The 12,830-nt window shown below is 44.3% G+C and overlaps 1 protein-coding gene across 5 annotated transcripts in view; it reads right to left on the bottom strand.

Moving 5' to 3' along the window:
- Positions 1-311: 311 nt before the first annotated feature.
- Positions 312-12,830, bottom strand: part of PRDM10 (PR/SET domain 10) — a 75,126-nt gene continuing 62,607 nt past the window's right edge. For all 5 annotated transcript variants that reach the window (XM_036354074.1, XM_036354070.1, XM_036354073.1 and 2 more), the window contains 5 exons: positions 12,449-12,619; positions 10,592-10,729; positions 8,347-8,512; positions 4,595-4,698; positions 312-2,063 (listed from right to left, as the gene is read on the bottom strand). In XM_036354074.1, coding sequence (XP_036209967.1) covers positions 1,863-2,063; positions 4,595-4,698; positions 8,347-8,512; positions 10,592-10,729; positions 12,449-12,619 — 780 coding nt within the window. In that variant the 3' untranslated portion in view covers positions 312-1,862. The remainder of the gene's footprint in view (positions 2,064-4,594; positions 4,699-8,346; positions 8,513-10,591; positions 10,730-12,448; positions 12,620-12,830) is intronic.

Here is a 12,830-nt window from a genome sequence, read left to right as displayed (position 1 = left end):
CCCCGCTGAATTCATAGCTAACAAAGAGGAATGCATATAAGCAAAACTATCACTGAGGCAGATTTTTTTTCCCTTTCCCTACTGATAGTGTAATAGTCATAAAGATCGGATTTCTTCCAGATCCTTAATGCAGTGATTTTCAACCAGTGTGCTGCAAGAAGAATTTTTAAAACATTCAATACCTGACTATTTAGTCAGGGGCACTGGCTTCTTCTCAGATTGTCAAATAAAAAAAAAATGACAACAGCCAATACAACAATAGCCGTCTGGTATGAAGGCTCTGTCTTGAACCATAAATACAGTGTCCCAAAAAAATGTATACACATTTGAATAGCTGATAGCTCAATTTTGCAAGGGAGATGTATTATAATAAACATTGCCTTTATAATAATCCAAAGTAGGTGTATACATTTTGGGGGGACACCCTATATATAGATCATGTAATAATTAGTTGCACCTTATTGGTCGCATTGCATAATAAGGTTTCATCTGATTGGTTAGTTCTTGGTACCAGAAATCTTTATATACAAGCAAAAAGGTAGGTAATTATTATTATTATTATTTTTTTGGTAAATAAAAATTATACTTTTTTTTGTCAGATTGGCAAAAAATATAGTTTTTGGTGTGCCACAGAATTTTAGTGACTAGTTTATGTGTGCCGTGAGGTGAAAAAGGTTGAAAATCACTGCCTTAATGTATTATAAATGGTCTCCACGTTCTTATTTTACTCCTAAGTGTGAAGCTGGTCATACCCAAGGGTCCAGATGAGTTATAGTATGTTTTAGGTAAGAGTGGTAAGAAATAAGGAGGGCCATCTTTCCATCCAACCTTACAGAATGTTCATTTTAAGAAAGCATTAAAAATTCTAAAATACACTGAATGCTGTGGGCGAGGGCCAAATATACACCTGGTAAGAGAAAGGAATTCAGCCTTTACCAATGAATGGTATGGATCCTGCAAGGCAGGACAAGGTTTCAGTGCTTCTCACTTTATATACATGTATACCGTCTCCGTCATTTTACTTGGTACAGCTATCTCTAGTATCTCCTTATTACAACCGCATCAGAGAATGGTGGCAATGCTTTAATGCAGAAGTTTACATTCTGCTGACATCAGGCAACCTTTTTCTTACAGGGAGTCCACTGTTGTGGACTAATAAAGTAAGATCCAGCAGAACATGGTCTCTTGGCCTTATGTGCTGAGGGCAGTATCTCTGGGAAGTACTACCAACCGCCCAACAATGATTTTTCCTAAAAAGGCAAGTTATTGTTTTTTCAATCAGCAATAAAAAAAATTTAGGCGACAGTTTTCCCTTGAGAACATCACTGTCACCCTTTGTTTCATCATTGTTATTTTCAGAGTCAATAGGCCCCTTGGTTAAGTTCCTCCCAACTCAAAAGATGAAGCAGTTCTCACCTAACATCGACCCATAAAATGCCCCTTCTCCTTTGGTGCCACGGCTTGGAATGAAGTCCATGGCCATGGACTTGTCACACCCTTTCTCCACCTTTGGTACAAACACAATACGCCACTTAATAGTTCCACAAAGGAAAAGTAAGGCTTATCAATGTATTAAAAAAACAACCCACAAACAAGGTAAAATGTCTCCATCTTGAACTCTACTTGCCACTGAAAGATCTCCATTCCACAACAGCAACTCCTAGGGTCCCAAGAGTCAATTTGGTAAAGGTGGCCTTGATAAAATAAAACCCCAGTCAATTGTACGAGTGTCCAAACTGTAACCTCCAAACTCTTGAGTGAATGACAAATTGTAAAAAAGAGTTGTGTCAGAAGCTTTCCGATTTATGAATGAGAAAAGACATGATGTGACTGTGGGTTCTAGCTCAAGGGTGGCACGGCAGTTAAGGTTTCGTGATATGCACTTCCCTGCTCCCGTTCCCGTTGGTGGTGGTGGTAATGATGTACTGTGTGGGCTGCTGTTGGCTGGTGGCCTGGGGGTCCAAGTCACTGTGCGGAGTTGGCTGAACCTGGACTCCCCCAGAGAGGGCAGAGGCTTGCTTTTCCTCCAGCTCCGGTTGACTTTCTGATAACACATAATGACCCTAGAGCAGGAAGAAAGGATCTTTAGAAATCTGAGGCCTAATGGGGGCAGGGGGTCCTGGGGACAGAAAAAGGGAGGAATCTGTAAAGAAATGTTATAAGGGGAACTAAAATAGGCACATAGGGGAGGTGCCCTACCAAAGTGTTTTGGAGAGAATGGGTCAGGCACAGTAACTGACGACAAAGGTGACTTAGGAGGGGTCCTTAGTTATTCTACCAAAAGATACAGTGAGAGACAGAACTTGGCATCACAATGGTAACCTACATGGCAAACAAAACATTTGCCCTTGTACTACTCTTAAGAATTTGGATTTCTAAAGTAAGATTGCTATATGTCAATTAAATTTTAAGATTAATATAAAATTGATCAAAGAAAAATTATCATCTAAAGCAAGCATGTCAAACTCAAAGGCTTACACAGGCCAAACAAACGAGGCATGTGGCCCTCGGGCCGCGAGTTTGACATGCTTGATCTAAAGTCTCATTAAAGAGGCAGAACAGCCCCCAAGACAGGTAGTTAAGATCAACTGTTCCCAGACTTCAGAATTTCAAACGCCGGCAAAATTAAAAGTAATAATAAATGTTTCCAAATGTTATCTTGCCAAGCAAAGCCATTTTTGAAATGCCGCTGTCCAACGAAAGACGCTTTAACCCTCAAAAGCATAGGAAGAGCACAGTCTTAGAATAAAGTCCTTACATTGAATACATTATCTTCATGAAAATATACACTGTCTCTCTATTTCCTCATTTTCCTAATAATGAAATCTCCCTCATAGACTGCAGCTAGCTATATCCTCACGTTAACATTTTTAAGAAAAAATGCGGACAGAAGGGGGATTAGCTAGCTACTAGGCTGAGAAAAAAGGAAGTCACAGAGCAAAGCCAGTGTTGCTCAGTGGTTGAGCATCTACCTATGACCCAGGAGGTCATCTGTTTAATTCCCGGTCAGGGCACATGCTTGGGTTGTGGGCCCAATCCCCAGTGTGGGGCATATAGGAGGCAGTTGATCGATGTTTCTCTCCCATCGATGTTTCTATCTCTCTATCCCTCACCCTTCCTCTCTGAAAATCAATAAAAATAAAAAAATAAAAAAGGCACAGTTTGAAAACTCAAGCATTGGCCTTTTCAAGCAATGCTCAAAAAAAAAAAAAGCCATAGCCAAATACCCATTTGATTGATGTAGGGCAGCCGTGGGCAAACTACAGCCCACTGGCCGGATCCGGCCCGTTTGAAATGAATAAAACTAAAAACAAACAAAAAAGATCATACCCTTTTATGTAATGATGTTTACTTTGAATTTATATTAGTTCACACAAACACTCCATCCATGCTTTTGTTCCGGCCAGTTTAAGAACCCATTGTGGCCCTCGAGTCAAAAAGTTTGCCCACCCCTGATCTACGGCCATATGCTCTGAGTCTACGCTCATCACACAACTATGATTATGATTTGGTTTCCCATATGGATCTGGTTCTCAACCTAGGGTACATAAGTGGACTTCCGAGAATTTATGAACCCCCCAAAATATACATTAAATTTGTGTGTATGTATATTGTGGTGAGGGAGGGGGCATCCTTGGCTATAATCTGATTCCCAAATAAGTTCCTGGGTAAAAAATGGTAGAGTCACAGGAAGCAGAAATTTCATTGATCATTACCATTTTACATTAGTTATTGTTTTCGTTGACAATAGTGTTACTCTGGATTACACATCTCTCCTCAGTCTGGGTAATGTGAGTTTGGATGCTAAAAAATGAGTGTGCTCTCAGTATGCTTTGAAAAAAAAAAATCAGGTTTTTGAGGCCACTAGACTCTCCTGCTACGCTTTGAGGCCTCTTGGGAATCAGTCTTCCCCTGGAACATCTTGTTATTCGTATCCACTTAAAGAGTATTTTCCTTAATTTAAATTTACATACTCTGTTTTCTAATAACTTAGAGGCAGGCCAGAATAAACCAGTGAAGATAAAAACAGAGGTAGCAGATACAATCAATGTTGACCTGCCCAATCTAAATATAGCAAGATAATTTATGGTAATGTTTTTCACCCTGAGATGGCTGAATTGTTTAAAATAGTTTGAAAGAGCTCTATAATAGATTCATTATGCCATTCTCTCCCAACCCAAAGTGATAACCAACAGTAATGACAGCTCATATACATTCCAAGGAGCACATAAAAAGGTGATGAATTATGAATCCATATGTATATGGATCTAGGAGGTTCATTATAATTACACATAGGATAGATATTTATTGATCATTTACTATAGCCCAGCCTCCTGTGCAAGGCACTGAGAATAAAGAGGTAATGACCAAGACCCGGCTTTCAAGGAATTCATCACCTACTGAGAAAAGATAGACAGTAAACCGATAATGAAAATAAACTGTGACAGGGTTAGAATACAGCTCCACAAGTTGTAAGGGGAGCACAAGAGGGGTACTTCTAACTCAGACATTGCAGGTTGGGGAGTAGAAGGCAGGGGAGGGGAGTCGGGTGCAGTAGGGTGGACAGGAAACCCCTCTCGAGCACACAGCTTACCGGAGTCACCGCCTTCACTTGGCCAGTTGTGACTGGAGTTGCCACCCCGCTATCGGTAATCACAAACTGTCCTGGGGGAAGCGTCATCATCTGAATCTCGGATGCTGAAAAACAGGAAATATGCATATTCCAGTGGTCTCAGATTTTAATACAAGGTGTAGACAAAAACCCTAACACGTGACCACCTTCCCCACCGAGACACTGCCATGGATTTGCTTGCTGAGAGAGACTTATGATGACGTGATTTTTTGATATAGTAAAAGCACCTCTGGCACGAACTGCCCACATGAAGGTTAGACAGTTACCAAATATTGCAGGCGATCAATGCACCTCCCTCAACTGTGGCTTCTGAATATCCATAAAGACAAATACACAACAGCTTTTTAAAACCCTAAAATCAGACACAAAAACTTACCTGTTACCTTAATATTTTTATCTCTTATAGTCACATCTGAATGAGTAGCATAACGTATCCATTATTGCCCAGTAATCACGAATCAACCAAACTTGAGTTTTATTTCACCAAAGTTCACCCTAGCACCCAGTTGAGTCTCTGAGTAATATTTTCTACTAAAAGGGACCAGAGCTTCTTGGGAAAATGGCTGGTTCCAGATTTGGGGAACCTAGAACATGGTGTCACATCAGCACGCAAGATACTACAAGAGACTACAGGATTGTGTAGAAAAGATACAGGAGCCAATCCAAAGACACTCCCAGTCAGCATGGCTCAGGGATTGAGCATCAACCTATGAACCAGGAGGTCATGGTTCGATTCCTGGTCAGGGCACATGCCCAGGTTTCGGGCTCCACCCCCCAGTGTGGGGCATGCAGTAAGCAGCTGATCCATGATTCTCCCTCATCATTGGTGTTTCTCTCTCTCCCTGTCCCTTCCTCTCTGAAATCAAAAGTATATTAAAAAAAAAAAAAAAGATGCTCCCAGTAGCTAAAGATGGGTAATCTGAGCATAAGGATAACCGCTGCAGTGATCTGGAACACGTCAGCTGTGTTGAAATCCATGAGCACATGACAGCACTAACACACACATAGCCCTCATTGGTCTACTGGGTAATACTAGGAAACAACGCATGAATTTGAAAATTGGCAAGTAAAGGCGATGAGCCAGGTATTTCAAGCATTTATCCTGCCATTACTGCACAAACTGTACCTCCGAGTAACCTGCTCATTAAGGTAAAATTGTTTTCTTCATTGAAGTTTCCTAGCTAATCCTATATAATAAAAGCTTAATATGCAAACCGACCGCATGGCAGAATGACTGGAGGAACGACTGGTCGCTATGATGCACACTGACCACCAGGGGGCAGATGCTCAATGCAGGAGATGCCCCCAGCCCGCAGGCCCCAGGTCAGCCGAGGGAGGTGTCAGCGGGGGCTCCCTGATCGTCCCACCAGTTGCCCCACAGATCAGCCCTGATTGCTAACCCAGGCCTAGGGACCCTACCTGTGCACGAATTTCATGCACCAGGCCTCTAGTTCGTGTATAAAAATGACAGAATCAGCCTAGGACCACTTTGCCATCCCTAATGAAATAGTGGGCCAAAGGGAAAGTGAGACAGCAGACACTGTGTGCCTCCTGATGGACACACACGGCCAGCTATGAAGTGTCGGGGACAAAACTGAACCTGATTCCAACAGGGCCTCTAGATCTAATTGCCAGCCTACAGGGAATAAAAGGGCCAGACGCAGGCATCTTAAATGATCATACAGGGATGTCAACAGCAAAATCCATGTGGGATGTTGAGAAATGTCAGAATGTGAAAAATTCTACAGGTCAAATGACCCACCTTCTTCAACGCATAAATTGTAACTTAAAAGAGAGAGAACACATATTAAAAGAAATTCAAAATACAGAATTAATTATAATGTCTGGCCCTTATTTGGAACCCAGTTTGGACAAACCAACTACTAAAATTTTTGAGACAGTCACAGAAATATGAGCCCCGACTGGATATCTGATGGCATCAAAAAAATTACCGTCATTTATTTTTAGGGGCAGTCACGGTACTGGAGTTGTGTTTTTTAAAAGTATATTCCTTTGGTTTTAGAGACACATACCAAAATATTTGTGGATGAAATGACATGGATTATTACCTAGTTGGAGAACTGGGAGAGAGGGAGAGAATGTTGAGGGGACATGGGGGTGTTCAGTGGAGATAAAATTGGCCATGAGTTGATAACTGCTGCAGCTAGATAATGGGTACAGGGACACTCATTACACTATTACTAGTATATTTTTCTATCTTTTAAATTTTTTCCCTAAAATAAAAAAGTTCAGTTCTACAAACTTTTTCTTCATTAGAATGCTAGTTCATACTATTATCACCATGACTGTCTTCATCATTCCGTATTTCGTTCACAGGGATTAAACTGAGTATAAATGCCAGCCTGTTGACCAGGATCCCACTGATGTTTCCCATGACTAGAAACTAGACTCAGGCCTCGTAGTGCCCCCCAATATTTAAGAGAATGGACTGTAAAAATAACTAAGTGGACAGGGTGGAGCCTAATTCCATACCAAATCTATATAACATAGCCAATGATCAAACACAACAGAGATGAACCACCCCCCCCCCCCCCAAAGAAATCAATAGTAGGGGAAGATCATCACTGGCCTTCCCACCTTCTCAGCCCCTATCCCTCCTAGTTCCCTGTACTGAGGCCTCTAGTCCTGTTCCTCCCACATCTTCAGTCATAGAGGTCCGTACTTTCCAGCTCATACCCAAGGCTGTCATCCCCCAGACTGTCGCCTGTTCTGAACTTCAGCAGCCAGCCTTTTGCTGCTTCCGTAGCACTAATCTCAAGGTTTTGAAAGCAACTACTCATATCTCTCTCTCAAGCAGCTAACGATCTTTTGGAGCCAAAGACAATCTCCTTAGGAGAGGCAGCCCAGCAGGGTGGTTTGGTGTAAACTCTGGATCCAGATTGCTGGGTTCAAACCTCCATTTACAAGCTATGTTCCTCAGACAAGTTCCTCCATGCCTAAGTTATCTTTTCTGTGAAATACAAATAACTATTGTACTTATCTCATAGGTTGTGGATACTGAATGTGTATATACGTGGCTTAAAAACATTCCTGGCACATAGTAAGAGCTTAATGAAAGCTGGCTAGCATTATTATTGGGTGGTGCTAGTGATGTGAATGTTAACCTTTTATATACCCAGGGTCTAGCACACTGGTGGATATGCAGACATTCAATAAATACTGGTGGAAGACATGAATCAATAATCGACAGATCCTACAACCATCTATTCTACTATTTAAATCACCTGCCTACACTTATTCCAGCAATATTCCTAATGACTCTGAAATGGGTGGCTCTCTGATCAGGATGCTACCTTGAATTCTGTCATGAAACTCATTCAAGTATATGCTGAGTGAAGAAAATGGTCAATGAAACTTTAATATAGAAAATCCATTATAAAGCTGATGAAATTATGGCCCATGGCTGCAGGTTCCCCACGATGACCTGTAGCTTTATCCCCTTGTTTCTTTTTATTTTAATGACTTTAGAGAGAGGAAGGGAGGGAGAGAGGGAGAGCAAGAGAGAAACATTGATGTGAGAAGAAAAAAAAACATCAATCAGTTGCCTCCCGCAGGCGTCCTAACCAGGGATCAAACCCGCCACCAGGGTATGTGCCCTCACTGGGAATCAAGCCGGCCGGACACCTTTTGGTGAACAGGCAGACACTCCTACCCACAGAGCCACCCGGCCAGGGCCCTGTTCTCTCACTTACAGTAGCCACGAAAGGAGTTCCAAGTGCTGGGCAGGTACGTGTGCTGCACAGAGCTCTGCTGCTGCTGGGGTGCCTGGCCTGGGGCCGAGGAGCTGCCTTGCATGTGAGAGGGGCTGAGCCCTTGCTGAGACTGCTGGGAGGAGGGGCTCAGCGGCTGCCCAGCCACCTGGAGGACGAGAGAAAGCGAGAGTAGAAAAATCATGAATTCCCAATATAGCGAAGGTTCATAAATAAGTCAGGCTAGTATGAATTCTAATACTGAAAATACCCCTGCTAAAATAGTAATATTTTAAATACAAATAGGATCAATGAAAAGTAATCATAACAATGAAATCCTACTTCGTTTTCAAAGGATTATCTCCAAGAGTATATTGTTAGAAAGATAAGTGAGTGAAAATACGATTATCTGTATCACACGAAGTGAGAACAATGGAGAAGCGAACTAACCTGCCTGCATCACAAAGCTAATCTGTCGCACAAACTGAAGTCCTACTTCCCACTGAAGTGAACAGCACAGACCCAGCGTTAGCGGAGCTGAGCACAGGGCGAGGTGCAGACCCCGCTGCGGAGCCCACTCCTGTCCCCAGGGTAAGGCCCAGGCTCCCAGGCTGCCCCTCGAGCCTCCCATACTCCAGCTCCAAACCACCTTTCCAGCTTTTTTTTCCCCAAACACCAATTCCTGTTACTACCTAAACAGTTTTCTATACATACACAATGTCCCATCTCTGGGTCTTGACTCAAATGAGACCATATTCAAGTCATCATGCCTTCCCCAAGTACCCCGTCAAAATCCTACCTCTCCTTCAAGACCTAATTCAAACACCACTTCTACAAAAATGTCCTAAACATCATCTTAATTCCCAGAATTTATCTCTATAGCCATATCACTCTTTGACCCAGGCCAGGGGGACCCTTATTCGCTGTGCCCTCCTCCTAGGAGGCCAAGTGATTACGCCCCTAGAATGTGAAAGAGCCCCTTCCAGGCCTCCCTTAGGGGGCCACACCCCCCTTCCCTGTGGAAATGGCCCTGCACCCACTTCGAGGGCCTGTACAAGTCTCCTCCTTGGGCCTGTCCTCCTGCAGGGGTCCTGCCTCCTCCATGTGGGTTTCAGTGGTTCTCAACCTTCCTAATGCTGCAACCCTTTACTACAGTTCCTCATGTTGTGGTGACCCCCAACCATAAAATTATTTTCGTTGCTACTTCATAACTGTAATTTTGCTACTGTTATGAATCATAATGTAAATATCTGATATGCAGGATGTATTTTCATTGTTCGCGACCCACAGGTTGAGAACTGCTGCAAGGGTTTTGGGCTCCTGAGACCGAGGGGCCTCCCTCTACCGCCCCCACTCCCTGCCCCCAATAAGCAGGAAAGTAGAGACTGTGTGTGTGTACCCCATGGATTTCCACAGAAACTGGAAGGGCAAAGAGCTAGCAAACGAGAAAGCCTTCCTCCCAGTTTCCTCCTGCGACAGCCCAGCAGGTGCTAGAGCCATTGTGGTGTGTGGCAGAAAATACTATTCATTTCAAACTGGCACTACCCACGTATCAGGTTATTATGATCACTGTTACTTCACATACACGTCTCAATTTTGTCATTATAAAAGTGTATGTGTCAAGTAGGAAGACAGAACATATTTTATTTAATGGTCTGTTAGCTTGACTCAAGACTTGTAAGTGCTCTAGCCCTGGCACGCAGGTCTTCATCTGTACTCTCACCCTGGGGCCTGTGAACACCAGGGGGGCCTACGTGCACCCTTTAGGGTACACACACCTCCCCTCCACGTCCTATGCATGCACGTCCTATGTTATCCCCCTACGAGAATCCACGCTCCTGCGGACAAGACCTAGGAAAGCTTCCTGAAAGCGATAGGATTTCCTAAATATTTTAATGGGTCTCGCTATGCTATCTTAACAACAGACTCAATCATCCCAGCTCAATAGTGTTCCTCAAAGTCACTGCTCCAAATGACAGGAACAACTTAGCCATTGCAGACGTCCATCCCCGGGCACTGAGAAGAGGAAGCAAAGGCCATGTCGTCTGCAGGATGTCCTATCACAGGGCCTGTTGGGATCAAAGCTGATCCCTTAACGTGTGACCATAATACCAATATTAAGGTCCACACTAACAATAGCTCGGTAGTCAAGGAGACCAGGTCTGAAGGGAATGTCTCTTCACTCTTATTAATTCTTCCGGGTCCCTGGGTCACACTCATGTCTGTGAACCGTCTACGCGTCGTGTACCTGGGAGGCCGGGGCCGAGGCGGCGGGCTCGGTGACCTGGATGTGCTGCACCTGGATGGCGTGCTGCGTGTAGGTCTGCGGGTCGTGCAGCTGGCCCACGTCCACAGTGGACTGCTGAGACTGGTGAGGGGAGGTGGCCTGGGGGAGGCAAACACAGATCCATTCTGATCGAGGTGAAGGGAAGTCTTTCCGGAGAAGTTCAGCTCAACCAATATCCCAACAGAAACACAGGAAGAGGGGGAAGAGAACTTTAGATCCGACGCTTCGCTCCCAGGGAGCTCACACCTAAGCCGAGCGGGCAAACCTCAGGGGAAAAGGCAGTTTTCAAAACGACGCTTGTAAAACAGGGGCCACTAATGCTATTAACTTCTGAAAGAGAAGGAGCCAGCAGAAATATAGCTCTTAATAAAAGCTGGATGAGACGCTCTCCGGAATCGGAAATCTTTCCCCTTCAATTTCAATTAAATGTAATGACCTACCCTTTATGAGTTAAAAGATATCACGGAAGAGAATTGCCTTTTAGCTTGTCTCGACTGAACCACTAGAACAGTGGTTCGTAACCTTTTATACATCGCAGGCATCTTTGAAAACCGGCTAAAGTCTGAGCCCTTTTCCCAGAAAAATGTACATGCACATCGTATTTTACAGGCAAGTCCAGGGACCCATAGATTCTTCCAGAGCCCAACCTTAAGAGCCCTCCCATAAGAAAAACGAGAGGAAGAACAGTCCGTGAGTGGCAGCTTCCACTCCCTGCTCTGGTATCAGCTTCCAGTTTTCAGAGACCACATGATCTCCATTTGGCTTGTTCATGCGCCTGGTGGACCCTTCCTCAGTGTAATTAAATAAAACAACAGTTCTGGGAGGGTTCCTTCTCTCAGCTCCCTAATCAGGAAGAATGAGCTACTAATTACCTGGTAGAAGGAACACAGTTCTATGCCTATACCAGTGATTTTCAACCTTTTTCATCTCATGGCACACATAAACTAATTACTAACCTTCTGTGGCACACCAAAAAATATATATTTGCTGCCGATCTAACAGAACAATATGTATAATTTTGATTCATTCACGCCAGGCAGCTATTGTTGTGTTGGCTGTTGTCACTTTTTTACTTGAGAATCTAAGGCAGTGGTTCTCAACCTTCCTAATGCCACGGCCCTTTAATACAGTTCCTCATGTTGTGGTGACCCCCAATTTCACTGTTACAAATTGAACATAATTAAAGCATAGTGATTAATCACAAAACAATATGTAATTATATATGTGTTTTCCGATGGTCTTAGGCGACCCCTGTGAAAGGGTCATTCGACCCCCAAAGGGGTCGCGACCCACAGGTTGAGAACCGCTGATCTAAGGGAAGAGAGGCCACTGCCCCTGGCTAAACAGTGAGGTGCTGCATGTTTTGAAAACCCTGCGGCACCCCTGTTGAAAGTCGCTGGTCTATTCGAATAAGGTGCTGACTGGTATTCAGAGACTGGGTCACATTTGTTCTCAAGCTCCCACTGAGAGAAGGCACTTGGTGCCTGTGTCGGGACCTCTCACACTGGCTCCTCACCAAGAAGTCACCCCAGTGACCCAGGATAAGGATGCAGAAGAGGCTCAGAGAGTCTGCGCGGGTACTGTCCGCAGCAGCGCGGATGGCAGCGTGCGCTGGAGCCTAAACCCTCTGACTGCTAGGTCGGAGCCCTGCACGGCCTGCGGAGGGCTTTACAAACGCCTTAGACTCCGAATGTACGTGCAGAAGCACATTATAGCAGGGCCCCACGCCAGCTCTGAGAATCGTTAAGCTCAGGGCCACATGTGCTGGTGACAATGTGGCCTTCAGGAAGGGAACGAGAGACGAGAGCAGTACAGTACCGGGGCCACTTGCACCACTTGAAGCTGTATGTGCTGAGGCTGCTGGAGACTGGATGCGGACTGTGACACGGGGATGTAATGAATTCGCTGGTAGTCCCCTTGCGGCGTCCGGTAATCGGTCGTTAGGGTCTGGGACAGCTCTGTCATGGCCTGGGTTAGCAGGTCTGTTGTCTAGAAAATTCACACAAAACTCATTAGCTGATGGCAGTACTGCTTGCAGCTACTTCAGTGCACTTAGACCCTACAAAAGGCTCATTGGTATCACTGGTGGATCGTGGAACCTACAAGTTAGTCCTGAGCTCAGATAGAAGAAATTCCTAAGCAGAGAGGATGTGGGAAGGTTACCTACATATCTGTATCCATCTGCCTACGCCAGGCCCAG

Source organism: Myotis myotis, unplaced genomic scaffold (assembly GCF_014108235.1).
Source record: "Myotis myotis isolate mMyoMyo1 unplaced genomic scaffold, mMyoMyo1.p scaffold_m19_p_20, whole genome shotgun sequence".
Classification (NCBI taxonomy): Eukaryota; Metazoa; Chordata; class Mammalia; order Chiroptera; family Vespertilionidae; genus Myotis; species Myotis myotis.
Note: the sequence above shows the minus strand (reverse complement) of the source record. Positions and strands in the feature narration are given on the sequence as shown.